The sequence below is a fragment of the Narcine bancroftii genome, chromosome 1, assembly GCF_036971445.1.
Source record: "Narcine bancroftii isolate sNarBan1 chromosome 1, sNarBan1.hap1, whole genome shotgun sequence".
Lineage (NCBI taxonomy): Eukaryota > Metazoa > Chordata > Chondrichthyes > Torpediniformes > Narcinidae > Narcine > Narcine bancroftii.
In genome coordinates this window covers 448,008,968-448,034,086 of record NC_091469.1, presented here as the reverse complement: position 1 = coordinate 448,034,086, position 25,119 = coordinate 448,008,968, and the positions used below count along the sequence as shown (strand labels likewise).

The 25,119-nt window shown below is 37.5% G+C and overlaps 2 protein-coding genes across 15 annotated transcripts in view; one reads left to right on the top strand and one right to left on the bottom strand.

Moving 5' to 3' along the window:
- Positions 1–4,434, bottom strand: part of mpp7a (MAGUK p55 scaffold protein 7a) — a 584,207-nt gene extending 579,773 nt beyond the window's left edge. For 11 of the 14 annotated variants that reach the window (XM_069914520.1, XM_069914521.1, XM_069914522.1 and 8 more), the window contains exon 1: positions 4,034–4,432. The gene's annotated coding sequence lies outside the window, so the exon portion shown is untranslated. Of the gene's footprint in view, positions 1–4,033 lie in introns of all 14 variants that reach the window. The other 3 variants (XM_069914534.1, XM_069914533.1, XR_011350171.1) reach the window with 2 other exon arrangements.
- Positions 1–25,119, top strand: part of LOC138760662 (uncharacterized) — a 43,366-nt gene that overhangs the window by 4,919 nt on the left and 13,328 nt on the right. The window contains exon 2 of the mRNA XM_069931587.1: positions 4,085–4,515. Within this exon, the coding sequence (XP_069787688.1) occupies positions 4,085–4,515 (431 nt within the window). The remainder of the gene's footprint in view (positions 1–4,084; positions 4,516–25,119) is intronic.

Below are 25,119 nucleotides of genomic sequence, written 5' to 3'. Positions count from 1 at the left end.
AAGTGGAATTCAAAATTATTGGTGGGAAGTAGAGATACACCTGTTTTGAAACATTTGATTGAATTATGGAATAAAATTGATTATGAAATAGGTACAAAAGGATTAATTTCATGAAAAATCCCTTTATATCAAAATAGACATTCACTTTTCTATGGATAATCAATTTCTGATGAGTTGGGTGCAGATTGAGAGAATAGAAAATTGTTTTGAAGATGGAAGATTTATTAAATGTATTCTTCATTTGTTCAATGTTAATGCATCAAATAATACTTTGATGTTATTATCAAGTTAAGGCTTTTTTCACGAATAAGATAGGTCCTAATTTGACATTACCTATCCAGAATGAATTGGAATTGTAGATTCGTAATGGTAATGTGAATAAATTTATCTCTATAATGTACAATTAACTTCAAAAGAGAGCCCCTGAAATAGGGGTACATAAATCAAGATTAAGATGGGAAGCAGATTTGAATGGACAAATAGATTGGATCCAATTATGTAGAGATAATATGACAAAGGTTACTAATGTTAGGTATAGGTTGATTCAATACAAATTTTTGCATCAGTTATACTTAACTCCTCAAAAAATTTTTAAAATTGAACCCTATATTTTTTTTTAAACTTTATTTAAGATTTTATAACATGAATAACATATAGGATTACATTTTTTAAAAAATTAAGAATAAAATAATAAAATTACAATACAATATCAGTAATCTAAATAAACTATACCCTCCCCAATAATTGTTACACATTAATAACCCAACTCAAATTAGTCAATTGAACCCTATATTATCAGGTTTAAGTTTTATATGTGGTTTATGAGTTGGATCATTTCTGCATTCTACTTGGGAGTATCCTAAAGTTAAACATTTTTGGTTGTAAGTTGGACATTTTTAGGAACAAATAACAGGTGTTAAATTTCCATAGGTTCCAATGTTATTTTTGTTGGGTAATATTAGGGATTCAAGACCCAAAGTGAAATTATGTATCAAATTTAATTTATACAAATTGCTTCAGCAGCTTCTAGGAAGTGCACAGCTATTACATGGAAATTAGACAGATTTAGAGATGGCATGCAGAGCTTCATAGCTGTATTCCACTTGAGAAGATTACTTATAATTTACAAACTAAAGATCAAATACTTTGGAAAATATGGTGCCCATATTTGCAAAATGTGGGTCTGAAAACCCCATCTCTTGGTAACCTCCAGCATCATTATATTCTTAAAAACTAGGTTATATAGTTGACTTTCTTCAGTTTTTTTTATTTATTGGGGGGGGGGGTTTGGAGAGGGAGGGATGGAGATTTTGCATACCGCATGTAAAATTTTTGTCAATTTTTAATTGAAAGAAAGGTATTTACAGTTGTGGTTTAAAAAAAATCTTAAAGAAAATATTTAAAGAAACAACCCAATACACTTTCTCTAGCAAATGCCTCATGCCCCACCTTAACTTTCATACAGATCCCAGACTTCATCAGGCATCTCAACACACACAGACCTGTCTAACAAGATGATCTTCAACCTCAAATAACAAAATAACTTCTTTCAGAAGTGATCCTGTCAGTGATTCAATGTCAATTCAAATGTCAATACATAGAATTTAGGGCAAAATCACAATAACTTCAAATCAAAAAAATATTTGAGGAATCTTTGCATATGCCAGTGTGCACAAGGCCATAACCACTTGGGATCATCATTATTGCCTTATCAGTGATGACTCCCTGCATTCATGTACAATTGTTCTTTTTTTTAAAAAATGCATGCTGAAACAAATGGACCAAATATGAACAAAATTTTGTTCGGTTCCATAAGAAATTTCCTTTTGATTTATGAAGTGATCAAATACCAGATAGCTGCAGTGCAAATTGTATTCCAACTGTATATTTATACAAAGTCAAGCATTTAGAAAAATTAAAGCTAGACAAAAGGAATTAATCTCTTAAAAAATGCAGCAAAGCAGATCAGAAAACTAGAATTATAAATCACTTTGCAATAAACTTTACTCAGTGCAATAATTTGCAACTTAGTGTACAAGATAACAAGGTGGTCAGAACTCCAGCACCATCTTTCCAAATAAAAACATCTAAAACACATTTCAATAAATATTCATATTTTAATGCCACTTTAATGAAAGAACTAATGCAATACAAGGAAAATACAGGAGGGTGATCACAAGAAACTTGATACTTCAGATTCAGGTCGTCTTTGAATTTTGAGATAAATCGTAACAAAAGATGCTGCCTAAACTGCCTATGGTGTGCAGTTTTGGATACCAAACTACAGGAAAGATACAAATAAGATAGAAAGAGTGCAGAGATTTACTGGAATGTTGCTGGGACTTCAGGATCTGAGTTACAGGGAAAGGCTATACAAATTAGGGAGGACTTCATTCCCTTGAGTGTAGAAGAATGAGGGGATATTTGATAGAGGTATTTAAATTGAGGGAGACAGACAGAGTAAATGTAGGTAGACTTTTTCTACTGAGGATAGGAGAGAACATGGGTTAAGAGTGAAAGGAGAAAAGTTTAGGGGGGAAAACATCTCCACACAAGAGGTGGAAGTGTGAAACGAGCTGCCAACAGAGGTGGTAAATCAAGCTCAATGTTAACATTTAATTAGGACAGGTACATGGATGGGAGAGGTATGGAGGGCTATGGACTTGGTACAGGTCAGTGGGACTAGGCAAAAAAAAGGTTTGGCACAGACTTGAAGGGCTGAAGGGGCCTGTTTCTGTGCTGTAGTGTTCTATAGTTCTAACTACAGGAGTATAAATAATTTCACAAAATATTTTCACTTTAAATAGGAAGTCAATTGAGGTTTTATTTTTCATATTTTAAACCTCATCACTGGGTATATTAACCTAATTTTGTTGGGTAAGCTTCTGTAGTAATGACCAGAAATGCTTAATTTACAAATGCACTTAGACCACTAATGAAAGTGGTTCAGTATCGAAACTTGCATGCATACTGCACCTTTAACGTTGGAACTTGTCCAAGAGTAGCTCATACAATGTTCATCAGGGATAAATTCAAGGATTAGAAGTGCTAATTTTAAAAAAAAGCCCATTTCAGGAGAGGGAGCAAAGCACATTAAGAAGAGTTACGCCAGATCGCATATTTATGCATCTGAAGAGACAAAGTTGAAGCCAGCAAAAAAATTATTAAGGAATGAGCACACCAAATGTTAAAAGAATGCAAGAGTTCAAGTTGAAGATGGAAGATACAAGTGGTTTAATCATGTGGATATTTCAACAGAAGGCTTTTGAATGTTTTAAAAAGTAACAATGCCAGGAGCACAACTGTGGTGAATTTAATCGGGTAAAGAGAAAAGTCGGAACTCAAGCCGACAAGCTCAGAAAGCAAGTGCAACACGAAAGTCTGCAAACGCTGTGAACACAGAAAGCCAAGCAAGGGGAACACTGTCACACCCAAATAGATGCAGAGACTTAAATGTGGATGTTAGCAACAAATCGTCTTCAGTTGAGATGGAATCAGATGATACTTAATTAAAATATGGACATTCAGAAACCAAATTCGGGGTCATCGTTTGGGCGGACGGTGACAATTGGAGAAAGGCAACGACATCGAAAAAAAGTGGAATCCAGGACTCGTCCATCAAAATTCCTAAATTTACATGTTTGTAACATGGCCATTTGTCAGTGAACAAATTGACAAGTGAACATTCAAGACCAAGATAACATTTCACCAGATCCACTTTCCTTGGAACTCTGCTGTTGCACATCCCACTCCCTTTTGCCATGTCCAAAAGAGTTGGGTAGCTTCCCACCCCCACCGCCCCCGCCTTGCCTCCACCCCTTAAAAATGGGGCGAAATCGTTTCAGGGCCACATTCGCCTGGTCCTGTCCGTCCCTGAGGGACAGAATTTACGGTCCACCCAAAAACAAGGCCAATTTGCGAAGACCTGGAATTAACTTTCGATCAAATGCAAGATTTACAAAGTCTCCACCTCGAGATACACATCGCAAAATTAAAGGCCAATTTTCGGACAGACTTTTAAAAGGAGAATTACCTCTGAACCGAGTCTAATGCGGCTGACAGAAGGTTATATCCGATGAGAAAGTCGTGCTGATGTACTCTGGAAATTTTACAAACTGGGGAAGGGGGGGGGGGATAAAACAACAACGGCTGCCTTCAACCGCCACTCCTTCTGCAGCTTGGGCGCAGCACGCCGGAGCGAGCTCGGGCTGCTGCACGGGCTCACACCACCCCCAGCCAGCTGTGAAGGCTCGCTGAATCGTCGGGCTCGGCCCTCCCACGGGAATGAGATCAACGCGACGAAAGGGAAACGATCTGTCCGTCCGTCGCTCGCACTTGCCCTGGGCCACCCACCTCGGGTCCCGATTCGTGAGCTCGCACGCCTGCGCACTGAGCGAACCGGCGAGCAGGACCATGACGTCACGCGACGCCCGCCTGACAATCGGCCCTCACGTCGCCCGGCAACCAACCACGAACGTCATGCCGCGGACCCGGCTCTCGCCAGTGGAGAGGAAGGTAATCCGCCCGTTTCGGGCCAAAAAAATATGTTCAATAACACAGCCCCTGCTGGAAAATTGAAAAGGGTAACCCCCCCCCCTCCCCGCCCAGTGCGGTAATTCTGGGAAAAGCAACCGCGATCCATGGTTCAGATTCGAGACCCTCCTCGATGCCGATCACTTGGACCATTTCAGGTGTCTCTGCCCTTTCTCGGTCTCCCTATTTGGAAGGCAAATTATCTACAGAAAGATTTGACAAACCCACTAACTTCCAGTTTCCTTGACTAAAACTCGACCAACACTGTCTCCTGGAAGGCGAATACACAAAAACTTAGCAGGTCGCCCAGCATTCAAAGGAAGATTTTTTTTTCCAAAGAAAACCATACAAGGTCTTTTCAAGTCCTTATGGCCCTTTTACACTGCCCTTAAAAGACGGGAATTAACCGCCTTCTAACCGCTTCACTTACCCGTGTGAACACCGTGAACGCAGTATGGGGGATCATTTTCATCCCGGTAATCGCTCAGCAAGGTCGGGAGTATCAGCTCCTTCCTGGGATGCCGATGCTGTAATGCTGCAGGTCCCACGTCCTTTTGTACCAGGATGTCGGGTTCCTATGTAAAAGGCTTTTCTTGGGTCAGTGTGAATGACCCGACATGGGTCATTCACATGCCAATCAAATGAGATCACTGTGTAAAATGGGTATTAGTGTCATATGCCTATATTTCCATCAATCTACATTGTTTGTCCTCTCATTACACCATTGCCTCCACTGTGGCATCTGGTCATACTCCCACTCTGCTCCCCTGGATCTCAGCCCTTCAATTCCTGGTGACAGAAGGTCTCCAGACTGTGGTCCTTTCCCACAGCATCGTCATGCTGGTTGCACCAAGTATCGGTGCATCTCTCCTGTATCCACCAATCCCACAATGTTCCAGTCACAACATTCCCTCACTGACATCTTAGTGTGTTGAACGACCAACAAGTTTTGAAAGACTAAAGGGCATCTTTCCTCACTGAATTGATAACCATCCAGCATTTCCTGATGTCTGTGTCTGGATGAGTCCCCAAGGAAAGTCCTCTGTTATGCAGCTGCTGGTCATGAACTGTGACAAGGGCTTGTGCATCCTTCACCACACATTCTTAATGAAGCTGCAGTCTGAAAAAATATTGGGCAACTGTCTTCGCTCCATCACAGTCATCTTGGGGGAAACATGCTTGTACATAATCAACATTTCAGGCCTGAGTTCTTCAACAAGGTATGAGAAAAAAGTAGGCAGGTACCAGGATAAAAAGGTGGGGGGGAGGAGGGAACTTTCAGGGGGAGGAACACAGGCTAACAGGCAGGAGGTCATCGGTGGATATGGGTGGGAGGGCAGAAGAGAAAAAAGATGAGAAATGATAGGGTGGTGATGGGGATGAGGGTATGGGGGTGGGAGGGGAAGCTCTGTAAATTCAATTCTACACCAATATGTCGGTCCATTGCCTCATGCACTGCCAAACCAAGGCCACTCACAAATTGGAGGAACACTACCTAATATTCTATCTGGACAACTCCGACTAAATAGTATTAACATTGACTTCTGGTTTCCATTGGGTCCCTCCCCTGTCTCCCTCTCTTTCCCTATCTCTGTGTCTCCTTTCCCCCAGCTCGCCACCCCTTCCCTCCATTTAGAGCTACCTCCTCCCCTATCATCTCAGCTTTATTTTTCTTCTGCCCATCCACACATCCAACTTGACCTCTTGCCTATTGACCTTTGCTCCTCCCCCTGCCCCTTCTCACCTCCTCACCACACTTTGTTATTGAGGTGCCTGTCTGCTTTTTGCTCTTCCCTTGTGTCTTGGGTAAACTTGTACCTCTCGCTTTGTTTTAGATTGGTCACAGTGTTTGAGTTACCGAAAGAAATAGACACACACACCGAGAGCAGTTCAAATTATACAAATGTTTATTACATATTCAAAGTTGATTTCACACTACAATATGCAAGCTCTTCCCAACTATACTTATTAACGCTTGGACTGGTCCCAACTGCCGAAGCGAGGCAACGACTGCACACTTGACTGCACAAAAGACTCAGGCCGAAACATAGGTAATATACCTTTTCGTCCTTGGGATGTTTGGGTGATCTGCTGAGTCTCTTCAGCACTTTTGTGTATTTAACTGCAGTCACATCATCTACACCTTTTTTTAATTCCTTTCTCTCATTTCCTCATTTCAATCACATCTGCCTTCCAGGATAAGACATTCCAGGATATCTGAGAGGTCCTCATTCTGTAGAAGCTTTTCCCTCTACTGCCATTGGAAGCCTTCAGTCAGTACAAATAGGAAAAATTGTCTACTCCCAGTGACAATCACCCAGATACAACTCAAGGATGTATGCTGAGCCACTGCTCTTCTCCATCTATACCCATAACAGAAGGACGAGTCACAATTTGAATGCCATCTACAAATTTGCCGATGTCACCATGGTCATCGGCAGAATCTCAAACAGCAATGAGGAAACATACAGGAGGGAGATAAATCTGTTAGTTGAATGGTGTAACAACAATCTTGCATTCAATTTTGGACTTCAGGAGAGAGAAATCAGGAAAACAAAAATATCCAGTGATCAGCAGTGGGAAGGATTAAGAATTTGAAATTTCTGGGCATCAACATCTCTAAAGATCTGTCCTGGGGTCTCCATGACAATGCAATCATGAAGAAAGCTCTCCAGTGGCTATACTTCATGAGGAGTTTTGGTATGTCACCAAAGACTCTTGAAAATTTTTACAGGTGTACAGTGGAGAGATTTCTGACTGCTTCTCTATCTGGTATGTAAGTGACAATGCACATAATAAGAAAAGACTACATAGAGTTGGGAACTCGGCCACTGCCATCATGAGCATCAGTTTTCACTCCATCGAGGACATCTAAAAGAGATGCTGTCTTAAGAAAGCAGTCTCTATTGTTATGAGCCCAGAAGACCCCAAAACCTAGCAGCAATTTATATTCACCAAGACAAAAGTTAAACTTAAACAAAAGTTGCTTTTAATTACCTTTAAACATGAAAACAGAATCACACTTTAACTTATCACTATTGACTTAACTAACCTAACTTAACCTCTTTCTAATTCTAAGCGCACGTGTATTGTGTGTGTAAGTTCAGAAAAGTTCTTTGGTTTACAGTCCAATCTCACTTCTCTCCACTCCAAGTTCACTGGTTGCAGCCAATTCTTATTCTGTGCACAGAATTTAACATAAAGTTCACCAGGCTTTGGTGCTTGAAAGGTAACTGATTACTGCTCAATAAGGTTCTTGTCAGTTTTCAGAGAGAGATTTGTTGTTCCAGGACACTCACAACTGATCCCTTTTTAATCAGCCACTTGAGTATCTTGCTGATGAAACTTGCCCCCTCAGAGTTCTCCAGATGATAACCTCTTTCTTTCAGGTCACCTCAGACTGCCTTTTTGTTTCTCTTATTCTAAGCGAAACATTAAACAACCAGTCCTCTCCTTTTGCATGATCCACAAAGGCTTTGACCAGGCTGAACTAAGCACTCACAACCCGTCTTCCAAATGGGGTTTTTCACAAGCTTGCCAGCTCGTCCTGTTCCAATCCCAGTTGCTGCTGCTGACTGTAAAACTGTAGAATTGATCTCTCTCTCTCTCTCTCTCTCTCTCTCTATCAGAGAAAAAAACCTGTTTGACTCTCTCTCTGCTTGCAAAACCACATGACCTTCCTAGAACAGCAAGTTCCACTGAAGACAATCTGAATCTCCGACAAGTTCTTTTATCTGTTGCCTTTTTGTAAACAACAATCCATTAGTGAAGTCTCTTGGGCAATCTCCAAAGTTTTTGCAAAGGCTCTGGGGCCAATATGTCTAGCATGACCAGAGCTCCAATATTTTAAATAAGATATGTTTTAAAGTTTTTGTATATGACCTATACTAACAAACCTGCCCCAATTTATCTCCCAAAAACCTATCTATACACTGTCACACTGTCCTCTAGGACCCTCACCACCCAGACCATGCCCTCTTCACACCATTACCATCAGGAAAGAGATACAGGAGCCTGAAGACAGATCATCAAGCTTCTTCCCCTTGGTCGTCAGATTTCTGAATGCATAATGAACCACAGATACTACCTCACTTTCTTTTTTTTGCCCTAATTTATTTGTTTTTAAAAGTAATTTTCAGCAATATTTGCACTTGTAATGCTGCCACAAAACAATGAATTTCATGACATGTTTATGTCAATAAATTACGATTCATCTTCTTCTTCTACTCAGCCATCACTCGCATCTCCTTCACTTCTCACATATTTGCCCTGGCCCATTCCCCCTTCCCCAAAGATAAATTTCCCCTTGTCCTTCCTTACTTACTACCCCTCCAGCGTCTGCATCCAGCATAATTTCCACCACCTACATACAATAGAATCCCTCCACTAGACACATCTTCCACTACCCTCTCTGCTTCCTATCAGGATTGCTCTCTTGGCACCTACATCAGTGATGCCATGAATTGTGAGATTTGCACTAACATGACTCATAACTTGGAGAAACCACGCCTTTTACAGCATTAATATCAACCTCTGATTTCTATTAAACCCTTCCCCTCATACATTCATCTTCCTTCCTCAGCTCCTTCTCTTCCCTCTCCTATCAGAGAGTTTCTCATTCCTGTGCCCTATCTCCTTATCACCTCCTAGCTCTTTCCCCTCCCACCTATCATGTACTAGCCTGTGCGCTTCCCCTTAACCCCCTTTGAATGCTGAAACCAATGTACATGTATTAGTCAATTCTCATTATCACTGTTACAAATTCATTCCCTTATCACCTCTTCCATTTTACTCCATGGTAGTTTGGAGTTGGCTGTTTGTTTCCTGACTAATTCAAATACATGGCCATGCTATCAAATCTTTGCTTTAACTATTCTCATTTGTAATTGTCCACCCCTGAAATCTATTAAATGATGAGCATTCCTTAATTCTGACAATTTGATTATTCTCATATATTACACCTCCACCAGTATCAGCCATGACTTCAACTTCTAGATGCTGAGATTCATTCTTTGAATCTTTATCTCTTTTCTCATTTCAGATACTTATTAAAACTATTTTTTTGGTAATCTTTTCCACATTCTCCTCCACTAATAGAACAGTACAATACAATCTCTGCGGCCAATAATGTTGTGTAACATATAATACTTACTGTTCTATTGTTTGAAAAGCAATTGAATTTCATCAGTTATTCCAGAATAATTAGGTGATGTCAATTATAATGATAAAGCTTTTGAAAAATGATAAATGTCCCAAAATTGCAATGAAAAACACAATGACAGATCATCATGTAAATACTTCGGAATGTAGAGGAATTAAAAGCTCCTTTACATTTGTAACTGCTTGAAAATGAAAGGAAGGCTTAAGGGAGAAGAACATGGCTGTCAGCCTCTTTATGATTGATTCATTCAGTGACCATCTTTAAATGAAATGTAAACAGTGCAGATATGAATTATCAGGTCATTGTATTCTTGGAATGTATTGTTTAGCTTCACATAGCCTCCAAGTCTGTCTCTCAAAACTCACATTTGCATTTAAATATAAATTGGGTTAAAACAGTATTGTTATGTGTGCTACATATTCTTTGATAAACATTTATTAAATAAAATGTGATGTTTTGCTGTGCTCTCAATGCTATGTGGAAAATTGAATTAGTATTGACATATAGTATACTTGGTGGCTTCAATGGAGACCGTGCCCGCATCCTTTGAATGAATAAAATAACTGTACATTTACAACCTGAGTCTCAACATGTTTCTGTATGACTCTCGACAGAGCCTAATTAGAAGTGACACAGTGGCAGTTCCACACCTTCACTGTTCCAGTAATCTGGTTTCAATGCTGCCCTCTGGTGCTGTCCATCTGGAGCTTTCTCTTCTCTTGGTCTGATTGCCACCTGCATTTCAAAACATGCTGGTTCATGGTTAATTGGCCAATATAAATGTGAAAGAGAACAGAATTCAGGGAAATGAGAGGTGGAATGGGATTGTTCTGAGAGCCACCATAAACTCAGTAGGTTGAATCATCTCCTTCAAGGACAAATGAAAACATAAAACCTAAAATAAAGACTTTCTTTTTCCTAATCAGAATAAGAATCAGATTTTGAATTCAAAATTATGGATTGCTGTAGCTTAGGGTATTGCTTCCATCCCCTGTGAACTCCTCCTCTCCACCCAATACTACTACTACTACCCTACCTTCCAATGTTTTTGTTGTTACATTGAATAACCAGACAACACAAGTGGCAATCTCTGACGAATGCTTTACTGTTAAATTCAACAATACAATATATAATGGCGTCTACTACCAGCCAAGCTCCTTTTTTTTTAACTAGCGTGCTTTGCAGGGACTCGTGCATGCACAATAGCATCGTGGTGAGTAAAGTGGCTGCAGCGGGTGCAGACAGCCAATAGGAGTGTCTGTCTACATCCCTTTTCTTGAGCAACCCCCTTCACATACCACAATTCAAGTAGGTGTCATACATTACAATAACTATAGTTCAGCAGTGAACAGTCAGCCCAGTTTAATCCCGATATTTTGGGTTGGGGTTACAAGTGCGCCCGAAGCATGTTATGTAGCAGCCATTGGTGGAAGTGGATTCTTAGGGTGCTGCTTGGGGTGCTTCAGCTTGAAATGATGTGCTATTCGTGGTCTCAGGGTTGCGGCAATTTGTTTTATGGGTTGTTATTGAGAGAACTCCGCCTATCCTGGGTTCATGTTCCAGATCCTGGTTTAAACTCTCATCAGGAATGGTTCGGGATTGGGATGGCTGGTTTGTAGTTTCATCAGGAATGGTTTGGGATGGGGGTAGCTCCCCTTATGAGTAGGATGTGTCAACGGTTTCTCCGATACACCCTTCCTTCTGATTTTACCAGGTATGACTTGGACTCCTGGCAGCTCCTTTCGACTATGCACATATGGTCGTAGCCCTATGGAATCTGACTCCTTACGATTTGCCCTTCTGCTAATGGCACGAGCGGCCAGCTGTTTCTGTTACTGCATTAGCCTCTTGTTCAGCAGTTGGGATTTAATTTCTTGTGGGTTCTTTAGCTGAGGCTTCAAGAGTCTCTTTGGAGTCGTCCATGTCTGCCTGAACATGAATTGTTGCATCGGAGAGCTCAATATGGCGTCACCGGGGATGTTCTTTAGGTTTAGCAGGTTTAAGAACACATCCACATTTTCCCTGTGGGACTTCTCCATGAGTTGCTTTCCACTTCTCACGGCTCTTGCAGCCAACCCATTTGACTGTGGGTACTCTGGGCTGCTAGTGACGTGGTTGAAATCCCATGTTGTTGCAAAGTGTCTGAATTTCTCACTGGTGAATTGGGTGCCCTTGTCTGATAGCAGAGTGTGGAGGGGGGGGCATGTACTGAAAAGTGTCTCTTTAACTTGATAATTACTGGCCGACGAGGTGACGTTGGGCAAAAGGTCAATCGTAAACCAACCAGAGTATGAATCGACAAGAGCCAAATACTATTCACTGTGCCATTCGAAGATGTCTGTTGCCACAGTTGACCAGGGGAGGTCCAGCATCGCGTGAAGCTGCAGCAGCTCTTTCTGTTGGTGCGGCCTGGTGCTGTTGCACACCCAGCAAGCTTGCACCTCCTGGTCTATGTTCTCAGACACCCTTGGCCCTGAGTTTGGTTGCTTCTGGACCTGGGTGCCCTCTGTGCAGGATGTTGACATAAATGTTTTGCAGTGAACTCAGAACTACTGTTCTCAGGCCCTTCGTTATGATTTCGTCATCGATGAGTAATTCGTCCTGGAATAGGAAGTAGGGCTGCACTTCAGGTGGTAGGCTGCGCTGGTTGTCGGGCCATCCACCCTTGATAAAAGTGCTCAGGGTCCTCAAAGTTGTATCTTCAGCTGTGTGCTGTCTCAGTTCCTCCAACTGGGAGGAGATGTACATTACTGTCATTATATCAAATGTGTCCTCTTTCTCAACTTGTTAGATCGTGCATTTCCTGGGGGCACGAGATAGCGCATCGGCTAAGTGCATTTTTTTCTGCACTAAAGTCATGTTGTATTTCTGAAGCCTGAGCATCATTTTCTGTTATCGTGCAGGGGCTGCATGAATTGGCTTTTTCAGAATTGTGATCAGAGGAACTGGTCAGTCTCTATGGTCACTGCTCTGCCATAAATGTAGTAATTGAATTTTGAGCATACAAAAACTACTGCCAACAACTCCTTCTCTCATTGGGCATATCTGGTCTCTGTGGTGGTGAGTGACCTGGATGCATAGGCCACTGGTTTTTCATCTTCAGGCATTCTGCACTCAGTGTGCTGTGATGCATCACAGATTAGCATGACTGGTCTTTGTACGTCATAGTACGATAAAACAGGTGGGAATGCCATATGCATTTTTAATGTGCGAAATGTGTTTTGTTATTGCTCTTGCCAGGACCAAACCATGTCTTTGTGCGTCAACTACCTTAGTGGGGGGAGGAGTCACGTGATGGAGTAGTGGCCGAACGGTGAACTCCAGCCCTCTCCAGAAAAGTCGGGAAAAACAAAGGAAAACACAAAGGCACAGAAATAAAAGTTACAGAAAAGTGAGTATAAAGGTGGAAAGAAGATGGCGACAAAAAAAGAAAAATCGAAAGCAACGGTAAGAAGAGAGGAAGAGAAGACAAAGGAGGAAAAAGGTGAAGGCCTTACCTGTCCGAAGAGGCCCGCTGCGGAGAGAGAAACCCGCTCCCTCAGGTCGGTAAATAATGGACTACAAAAATGGCTCGCTGAGCCAAGTAAAAGTGCGCAACCGCGCATGAAAAAAAACACACCGACGGGAGGGGGGACCAGCTGGGGAGTCGATCTCCACAGCCGGCAACGACAGCTGCAGAACACCTGCAGCAAGAAGAGACCACAAAAGACAATAGAAACAAGAAAAAAGAGAAGGAAAGGGCAACAAAGAAACAACAGATGGCCAACCCAGAGGAAGAAGAAGTGGAAGAGGAAGAGTACAGTGAAATAGAAGAAGAAAAGAAAGGCAAGATAAAGGAGGTACTTTCTCTTATTAAAGGATACATGGAGTCATTTAAAGAATGGCAAACACAGGAACTTAATGATTTAAGAAAAAGAATAAACAACACAGAAGAGAAAATGAATAAAATAGAGATGACCTTAACAGAAATGGGAAAGAAAATGGACAAGATGGAAGAGCGGGCAGTAGCAGCAGAAATGGAGGTAGAAGACTTAAAAAAGAAATTGGAGGAATCTAATAAAAAAACTAAAGAGACACAAGAACTACTAGCTCAAAAAATAGATACAATGGAAAATTATAACAGAAGAAATAACATAAAGATAGTGGGCCTTAAGGAAGATGAAGGCAAGAATATGAGGGAGTTTATAAAAGATTGGATCCCTAAGACCCTAGGATGTCCAGAACTACAGCAAGAAATGGAAATAGAAAGGGCACATAGAGTATTGGCCTCTAAACCACAACCACAACAAAAACCAAGATCTATTGTAGTAAAATTCCTAAGATATACTACAAGAGAAAAGGTACTGGAGAAGACAATGGAAAAAGTAAGAGAGGGCAACAAACCACTGGAGTATAAAGGGAAAAAAATCTTTATTTATCCAGATATAAGTTTTGAACTCCTAAAGAAGAGAAAAGAGTTCAATACAGCAAAGGCGATTTTATGGAAGAAAGGGTATAAATTTATACTAAAGCATCCAGCGGTATTGAAAATATTTATTCCAGGACAACAAAACAGACTATTCTCGGATCCAGAAGAAGCACGAAAATTTGCAGAACAATTACAAAAATAGACTGAGGGAGGTAGACGGGTAATGAGAGTAAAAATGATCACGATTGATATGTATGTGGGTAAAGACAAAAATAGACTGAGGGATGAAGACGGGTAATGAGAGTAAAAATGATCACGATTGATATGTATGCGGGTAAAGAGGTATAAGAGTGAATAGAGACAATGTGCATACGTGAATGTATCTGTACTTAGAGGAAAATATAGATAGTATAGACAAGAATTAATAAGGGAAGGTAATGGAATAGAGAGAATAAGGAGGGAATTAAAAGAATGACCTTTGTGACATATGAAAAGTGAAATCTTTTCTGGGGGGGGCGGGGTGGGGGGAAATAGCGGTCACTGCAAAATCAGTTGACGCTTGCGAGTGGATTCGCAAATCCAAATGGAGAGGGGAGATGTGGTTGTCCGACAAGGGATAAAGGACAACTCAGGAGGGGAAGGGGAGATTGGGGATAAATAAGATAGAAATAGGAGAATAAGGAAAATGTTGGATGTTGTAGGAATGTTGTCTTATAAAGAGTTGAAAATAAGAAAACAGAAATGGAAAAGGAGGAAAGGTAATGATGGAAAAATGGAAAGAGAAGATAAACAAAATATAAAAGGGCTACGCTGAACTATATGACTTTAAATATTAATGGAATACATAACCAAATTAAAAGGAAGAAACTACTAAATTTAAATGAATAAATGTATTCCATTAGAAAAAATAACATATAGGTTAAGAAATAATATTGAAATATTCGAACAAGTATGGGAGCCTTACATTAAATACAATAGCGAAAACCTACCGGGGACAAACATTACCTAAGTTGATGGAAGGAGAAGGAAAGAAAAGAATGGACTCAGTAGAATTTCTGGTGTATTTTTGTTGAATGACAACATTGTCTGACTGGCTTAATGCAACCTAGATTGTATACCTAAAATGGATGAGGGGGGGGGGGGGTGGGGGGGTGGCTTGGGAGGAGGGAGGGGGGGGAGAAAAAGTCACTGTATATGTGTGAAAAAGAAATAGTGTATATCATGGCTAATGTGATTTATGGTGTGAAAAATAAAAAATTTAAAAAAAAAACAAAAAAAAACTACCTTAGTGGGGCAGTAAGATCACTGGTGTTCAGAATTACCTTACTGAGGTAGTTGACCATGCCCAGGAAACGTTGTAGCGCTGTCACGTCTGTCAGTACCGGCATTTCACTGATTGCTCTAGTCTTTGAAGTGTCAGCCTTCAAGCCTTCTCCTGTAAAAACATGGTCTACATAACCGACCTGGTTCAGCTTAAATCTGCCTTTCTGGGGGGTTGAGCTTAAGATTAACCTTCCAGGCTCTGTCAAATAACTTTTTAAAATTTGCATTGTGTTCTTCCAAATCTTTGCCACCTACAAGTATGTCATCAACAATGATGGCACAGGGATATCCCACAAAGATTTGCTCTATTGATCTTTGAAATACTTCGCTGGCTGAATTGATTCCAAATGGAATTTGCAGGAATCTGTATCAGCCAAAACTCGTGAATGTAGTCAGTAGTGATGACTTGGATTCCCCATTTACGGTTAAAGAAATTATTAATGCCCTTAACTCTATACAAACTCTCCAGGTGAAGATGGTTTTCCATCTGAATTTTATAAGAAATTTAAAGAATAACGAAGCATTTGTAGCAATGAAAATTAAGGGTAAAAGAACAGACATGAGCATTGACACTGGAGCCAAATGCAACATCATGTCACGAGAAAACATTCAACCTACTGTGGAAGTCAGAACAGGTGATACGGTGCTCCAAGTCCACAAGTCTTGTAGCATAAGGGGGCAGCAAAATTAGAACCTACAGCATAGTGCAATTGCAGAACAAGGACTGCTGCACATTCTAACTTTCATAGTCCAAGAAGACTTCCTGCCTCTGCTGGTCCTGAGTGCAAGCATGGACAGAGGTCTTGTTTTGTTCAGCAGAGAGGTACACCAGATAAGTCCGGCTGAAGATGATCTGATGCACAGAATCTTTTCTGAATACAATTACCTTTTTACGGAGGAACTGGGAAAACTTCCAGTGACATACTCCATGCGGCTCAATCCAGAAGTGAGGCCCATGCTTCGTACAGCAATGATAGCAATGAAGGACAGGGTTAAGGCCAAGCTCGACAGGATGCAGGACCTGGGCATGATTACCCCAGTCTTCGAGCCCACTGAGTGAGTGTCCACCATGGTGGCTGTTAAGAAAAAAGACAGAGATCTGGATCTGCATCAACCTGATAGACCTCAATATAGTTTTAAAATGACCACAACATCCAATGCGTACTGTGGAGGAAGTTGCTGCGCAGATGGCCGTCATGACCGTTTTTTTCAGTTTTGGATGCAAAGAATTCCTTCTGGCAAAGCAAATTTGAATACAAGTCATCACTACTGACTACATTCACAAGTTTTGATATAAAGGTGTTTTATGTAAAATCTTACCTTTACCACTATCTCAAAATTTATTTTATTCCATAATTCAATGAAATGTTTCAGTGTAGGTAGGTCCTTATTACCAATTAATAATTTGGTATTCCATTTATAAATAAATTCTAGTAAAAAAATTTCATCGATTTAAGTTAATTCTATATTAGCCCAAGTTAAATATTTATCTAAATCAAACATTCTGTTAATAAATTTCAACTGAGCAGCTTTATGGTAATTTTGAAAATGTGGAAGTTATACAACTCCTAATTCAAATTTCCAAGTTAATTTCTTTAAATATACTCTTACCATTTTACCTTTCCACAAAAATTTCCTAATTATTGAATTTAGATCTTTATTTAAAAAAATTGGTATATTATAAGGAATGGATTGAAAAAGATATTGAATCATTGGGAAAATATTCATCTTGATACAATTCATTCTACCTATTAAAGTTATATGTAAATCCTACCATCTACTCAAATCCATTTAATTAATTAAATAATGGAAAATAATTCAACTTATATAAATTATCCAAATTTTTATCAATTTTAATACCCAAATATTTAATTCCATTATCTGACCATTTAAATTGAACAATTTTTTTACATTGAGTATAATCTCCCTCAATCAAAGACATAATTTGACTTTTATCACAATTAATTTTATACCTTGATATTTCACCATATTCCTTTAATCTCATATACAATGAATACAAAGAATTTTTAGGATCTGTTAAATAAATCAAAACATCATCAGCAAATAAATTGATCTTAAATTCATCAGAATTAACTTTAATTCCTTTAATATTAATATCTTGTCTTATTAATTGTGCGAAAGATTCAATTGCTAAAACAAATAAAGCTGGGGACAAAGGGCATCCTTGTCTAGTTGATCTAGTTAATTAAAAGGCAGAAGATATTTGTCCATTTTGTCACCACTTTAGCGGAAGGGTTTTTATGTAAAGTTTTAATCCAACTAAATAACACTGATCCAAATCCAAATTTTTCTAACACCTTAAATAAAAAAAACTCCATTCAAATCTATCAACCGCCCTTTCAGCATCTAATGATAAAACTATTGCTGTCAGATTTCTTCTGAGAAGCATGAATTAAACTAATTAACTTAGAAATTATATGCTCAGAGTACCGTTTTTTTAACAAATCCAGATTGAACTAAATGAATTAAATTTGGTACATATTTATCCAATCTATTTGCTAAAACTTTAGCTACAATTTTATAATCAACATTTAATAATGAAATTGGTCTATAGGTTTCAGTTTTTCACAAATCGCTTTCTTAGATATTACTGTTAAAATTGCATTAGAAAAAGATTCTGGTAAAGAATGGACTTCCATGTTTATTCTTTTACCATTGAATTTCATTGTTACAAATGCTTCGTTATTCTTTCTGATTCATATTGGGTCTCCTGCCATCTGCAATCAATCCATCAATGTAATACTCGTCATCCAAGTTGGTTAGCCCTTGCTCAGGTTCCAACTGGTTAATCATCCTTCTCTTTATATTAAAATTAACTTTTTAAAGATATGGAATCAAATGGGAATTTAAACTGTAGAAGATTGTTTTGAAACTGAATGAAATAAAAATATAATGTTCCAAATAATACTTTTTTTGTTAAAGCTTTTTTAATTGATAAATGAAGTCAAAGTCTAAGATTACCTAGACAATCTGAATTAGAAATTTTTCTTACTAAAGGAGGTATTAATAAATTTATTTCAGAAATATATAAACTACTTCAAAGGAAAATGCCCAAATTAGATATTCATAAATCAAGATTAAAGTGGGAAATTGATTTAGGTAGAACAATGGAGCAAGATGATTGTAGAATATTATGTAAGGATAATATGTCTAAAATCATTAATGTAAGATACAGATATAATTGTTTACATCAATTATATTTAACACCTCAAAAATTAAAAAGATTTAATTTAATTTCTTCAGAATTATGCTTTAAATGTCATAAAGAAATAGGTTCTTTTTTTCAATTGACTTGGCAATGAATTAAGGTAAAGTAATTTTGGACACAAATTAAAGTAATTTTAAAGAAAATATTAAAGGTTAAACTTCCATTAGATACAATGTTATTCTTATTAGGAAATATTTAAAATGTTTAGTTTAAAATTAGGTTAACCATGTATCAAATTGAATTTTTATGATTAGCTTTAGCTGTTTCAAGGAAATGTGTAGCTACTACTTGAAAGTCTAATATGGATTTGGGAATGCATAGATGACATATTGAAATAAGTTTGAAAAAAATAACATAATTTACGTGATAAATATAATTTCTTTTTGAAAATATGGAGCCCATATTTACAATCTATTGGTTTCAAAATTTAAGCTCTCAATCATTTGGTTTCATGGTGGTTGATTTGAACTTGTATATCCATTGATAATCTTCCTTCTTTTTTCTTAGGGGTATTTGGGAGGGAGGCGGGTGGTGGGGAGGGAGGGAGGGATTAGGTTATGTACCACATGTATTTTCTTAAATGTATAATTCATTATTAATTAAATGTATGGTTTAAAATTTTTAAATAAAATATTTTAATAAAATAAAGTGCACAAGAGTCCTTTAATCAGATTTCAAATTTATTTTCATAGCACACACATGACATCACATACAATCCTGAGATTCCTTTTTCCACGGCAGAATTGCGACATTGGTAGTGCAAAAAATAAACTGTACACAGCGTACACATGCAAATAAAAGAACAGTAAACAGATAACGAATGTAAACAAACTGACTGTGCACTACAGAGAGAACAAAGAAAATCATTAAAGTGAACAAGTAAAAGTCCTTAAATGAGTTTCCGATTGAGTTTATTGTTGAGGAGTCAGATGGTGGAGGGGTAGCAGCTGTTCCTGAACCTGGTGGTGTGAGTCTTGTGGCATCAGCAAGAACAGAGTGTTCGCTGGGTGGTTTGGATCCTTCATCATTGCTGCTGCTCTACGATGGTAGCATTTTCTATAGATGTTCTTGATAGTGGGGATATGTTCTGGGCTGTGTCCACTCAGGAATGTTGGTGTCCCCATAACTAAACGTGATGCAGCTGGTCAGTCTTCTCATGATTTTGTGAGAGGAAGGTCATGCCGCATGAGCCTAGCTGAATTTATTGAGGAGGTACAAAAGAAACTGATGAAGATAGGGCAGTAGATGTGGTGTATATAGATTTTAGTAAGGCATTTTGCAAGAGATGCATTTTGAAAGTCATGAACATGGGATCCATGGAACCTTGGTTGAGTGGATTCAGAATTGGCTTGCCTGTAGAAAGCAGAGAGTAACGGAGGACGGGAAGTATTCTGGCTGGAGGTCAGTGACTAGTGGATTTCCTTGGGGATCTGTTCTAGGACTCCGACTCTTTGTGATTTTGATAAATAACCTGGACAAAGATGCTCAGGGATAGATCAGTAAGTTTTCAGAAGATACAAAGGTTGGAGGAGTTGTGGGTATTGTTTTTTTTTTAATTTTTTTATTTTTCACACCATAAACCAGATTGACCAAGATACATACATTTTCCTTTTCAAATATATACAGTGTCATTTTCTCCCCCCCCCTCCTCCCATCCCACCCTCCATACCTCGCCCCCCCCCATTCGTTTAAAGTACAAAATCTAAGATACATTAAACCAGTCAAACAATGTTGTCATTCAATAAAAATAAACAAGAAATTCCACTGAGTTAATTCTTTTCATTTCCTTCTCCTTTGATTATTTTAGATGGTAGAAGTCCCCGGTAGGTTTTCTCTATTGTGTTTCATGTATGGCTCCCATATTTGTTCAAATATTTCAATATTATTTCTTAAATTATATGTTATTTTTTCTAATGGAATACATTTATTCATTTCTATATACCATTGTTGTATTCTCAAATTATCTTCTAATTTCCAGGTTGACATAATACATTTTTTTGCTACGGCTAGAGCTATCTTAACAAATCTTTTTTGTGCACCATCCAAATCAAGTCCAAATTCTTTGTTTTTTATGTTACTTAGGAGGAAGATCTCTGGGTTTATTGGTATATTGTTTTCTGTAATTTTATTTAATATCTGGTTTAGATCTTCCCAAAATTTTTCTACTTTCTCACATGTCCAGATTGCATGAATTGTTGTTCCCATTTCTTTTTTACAACGAAAACATCTGTCAGATACTGTTGGGTCCCATTTATTTAACTTTTGAGGTGTAATGTATAGCCTGTGTATCCAGTTATATTGTATCATACGTAACCTCGTGTTTATTGTATTTCTCATAGTTCCAGAGCATACTTCTCCCATGTTTGTTTCTTTATCTTTATATTTAAATTTGTTCCCATTTTTGTTTAGTTTTACCATTTGTTTCCTCATACTCCTTTTCTTGCAGTTTAATATACATATTTGTTATAATTTTTTTGATTATCATTGTATCTGTAATCACATATTCAAAATTACTTCCCTCTGGTAACCTCAGACTCCTTCCTAATTTGTCCTTCAAGTAGGATCTCAGTTGGTAATATGCCAACACTGTATCTTGAGTTATATTATATATTTATCCTTCATTTGTTCAAAGGATAATAATCTATTTCCTGAAAAACAATTTTCTATTCTTTTGATCCCTTTTTTCTCCCATTCTCTAAAGGAAAGGTTATCTATTGTAAAAGGGATTAACTGATTTTGCGTCAGTATTAGTTTTGGTAATTGGTAATTTGTTTTATTCCTTTCTACATGAATCTTCTTCTAAATATTGAGCAGATGATGTAATACTGGAGAACACCTACGTTGCACCAATTTTTCATCCCATTTATATAATATATGTTCAGGTATCTTCTCCCCTATTTTATCTAGTTCTAATCTGGTCCAATCTGGTTTTTCCCTTGTTTGATAAAAATCTGATAGGTATCTTAATTGTGTGGCTCTATAATAAAGTTTGGTAGTTGTAAGCCTCCTTGTTTATACCATTCTGTTCATTTATCTAGTGCTATCCTCGGTTTCCCCCCTTTCCATAAAAATTTCCTTATTATTTTCTTTAACTCCTTGAAGAATTTCTCTGTCAAGTGTATTGGCAATGCCTGAAATAGGTATTGTATCCTTGGGAAAATGTTCATTTTAATACAGTTTATCCTTCCTATTAGTGTTAGTGGTAAATCTTTCCAATGCTCTAAATCGTCCTGTAATTTTTTTCACTAGTGGATAATAATTGAGTTGATATAGATGGCCGAGGTTTTTATTTATTTGTATACCTAGGTATCTTATTGCTTGCATTTGCCATCTGAATGGTGATTCCTTCTTAAATTTTGAGAAATCCGCATTATTCATTGCCATTGCTTCACTTTTATTTACGTTAATCTTGTAACCCGACATTTCTCCATATTCCTTCAATTTCTTATATAATTCTTTTATTGATAATTCTGGTTCTGTTAAGTATACTGATTTTATATTCCTTGTCTTTTATTTTTATCCCTTTTATTTTATTTTCTGTTCTTATCAATTCTGCTAGTGGTTCTATAGCTAACGCGAACAATAAGGGTGATAGTGGGCATCCCTGCCTTGTTGATCTGCTTAAATTAAATTGCTTTGATATATATCCATTTACTGTCACTTTCGCCAATGGCCCCTTATATAATGCTTTCATCCAATTAATATACTTCTCTGGTAAACTGAATTTTTGCAATACTTTGAATAAATAATTCCATTCTACTCTGTCAAAGGCCTTCTCTGCGTCTAAAGTAACTGCTACTGTTAGCGTTTTACTCCCTTCTACTGCATGAATTAAGTTAATAAATTTACAAATATTGTCTGTTGTCCGTCTTTTTTTAATAAATCCAGTTTGGTCTAGATTTACCATTTTAGGTACATAATCTGCTAATCTGTTTGCTAATAATTTAGCTATTATCTTATAATCTGTGTTAAGTAATGATATTGGTCTATATGATGCTGGTATGAGTTGATCTTTCCCTTGCTTTGGTATTACTGTAATTATTGCTGTTTTACATGAATCTGGTAAGCTTTGTGTTTTGTCAATCTGGTTGATTACTTCCAGGAGGGGAGGAATTAATAAATCTTTAAATGTTTTATAGAATTCTATTGGGAATCCATCCTCTCCTGGTGTTTTATTATTTGGTAGTTTTTTTTATTATCTACTATTTCAAATGGTTCTGTTAATTTATTTTGTTCCTCTATATGTAATTTTGGTAGTTCAATTTTAGTTAAAAATTCATCTATTTTGTCTTCTTTCCCTTCGTTTTCAGTTTGGTATAATTGTTCATAGAATTCTCTAAAGTTTTCATTAATCTCCGTTGGATTATATGTGATTTGTTTGTCTTTTTTCCTTGATGCCAATACCATTTTCTTAGCTTGTTCTGTCTTAAGCTGCCATGCTAGAATTTTGGGCATTTTTTCCCCTAGTTCATAATATTTCTGTTTTGTCTTCATTATGTTCTTCTCCACCTTGTATGTTTGTAGTGTTTCATATTTGATTTTTATATCTGCCAATTCTCTTCTTTTAGTTGTGTCTTCCTTCATTGCTAATTCTTTTTCTATATTTACTATTTCCCTTTCCAACTGCTCTGTTTCCTGATTGTAGTCCTTCTTCATTTTGGTTACATAACCTATTATTTGCCCTCTGATGAACGCTTTCATTGCTTCCCATAGTATAAACTTATCTTTCACTGATTCCGTATTTATTTCAAAGTACATTTTAATTTGTCTTTCAATTAATTCTCTAAAATCCTACCTTTTAAGTAGCATGGAATTTAATCTCCATCTATACATTCTTGGAGGGATGTCCTCTAACTCTATTGTCAATATCAAGGGTGAATGGTCCGATAATATTCTAGCTTTATATTCTGTTTTTCTTACTCTATCTTGCATACGAGCTGATAACAGAAATAGGTCTATTCTTGAGTATGTTTTATGTCTACCCGAATAATATGAATATTCCTTTTCCTTTGGGTGTTGTTTCCTCCATATATCCAAAAGTTGCATTTCTTCCATCAATTTAATTATAAATTTGGTTACTTTGTTCTTTCTGTTAATTTTTTTCCCAGTTTTATCCATATTTGAATCCAAATTAAGGTTGAAATCCCCTCCTATTAATATGTTCCCTTGCATGTCTGCTATCTTCAAAAAAATATCTTGCATAAACTTTTGATCTTCTTCGTTAGGTGAATATACATTGAGTAGATTCCAAAACTCTGAATATATCTGACATTTTATCATTACATATCTCCCTGCTGGATCTATTATTTCCTCTTCTATTTTAATTGGTACATTTTTACTGATTAATATAGCTACTCCTCTTGCTTTTGAATTATATGACGCTGCTGTTACATGTCCTACCCAATCTCTCTTTAATTTCTTATGCTCCATTTCAGTTAAATGTGTTTCTTGCACGAATGCTATATCAATTTTTTCTTTTTTCAGTACATTTAGCAGTTTCTTCCTTTTGATTTGGTTATGTATTCCGTTAATATTTAAAGTCATATAGTTCATCGTAGCCATTTCATACTTTGTTTATCTTCCCTTTCCATTTCCTCATCATCACCTTTCCTTCTTATCCATTTCTGCTTTCTTGTTTTGAACACTTTATAAGACGACATTTCTAAAACATCAAATATTTTCCTTATTCTCCTATTTAAAACTTATTTAACCCCATTCTCCCCTCCCCCTCCTGAGTTGCCCTTTATCCCTTGTCGGGCAACCACATCTCCCCTCTCCATTTGGATTTGCAAATTCACTCGCAAGCGTCAACTGATTTTGCAGTGACCGTAACTCCTCCCCACCCAGCCCCCCCGGAAAAGATTTCAATTTTCATATGTAACAAAGGTCAATCTATTAATTCCCTCCTTATTTCCTCTATTCCCTTTCATTCCCTTATTAATTCTTATCTATATTTATTTTCCTCTAAATACGGATACACTCATGTATACACATATATACATACACATATATATATGTATATATATATATATACCCATATACACACATATATATAGTTCATGGTCATTTTTACTCTCATTACATGTCTGCTTGTTTTGTAGTTGTTCTGCAAATTTTCATGCTTCCTTTGGATCCGAGAATAGTCTGTTTTGTTGCCCTGGAATAACTATTTTAAGTACGGCTGGGTACTTAAACATAAATTTATATCCTTTTTCCATTGGATCGTTTTTACTGTATTGAACTCCTTCCTCTTCTTCAGGAGTTCAAAACTTATGTCTGGATAGAAAAAAAATTTTTGACCTTTGTATTCCAGTGGCTTTTTGTCTTCTCTTATTTTCTTCATTGCTTTCTCCAATATATTTTCTCTTGTTGTATATCTTAAGAATTTTACTAAAATGGATCTTGGTTTTTGCTGCGGTTGTGGTTTCGGGGCTAATGTTCTATGTGCCCTCTCCATTTCCATTT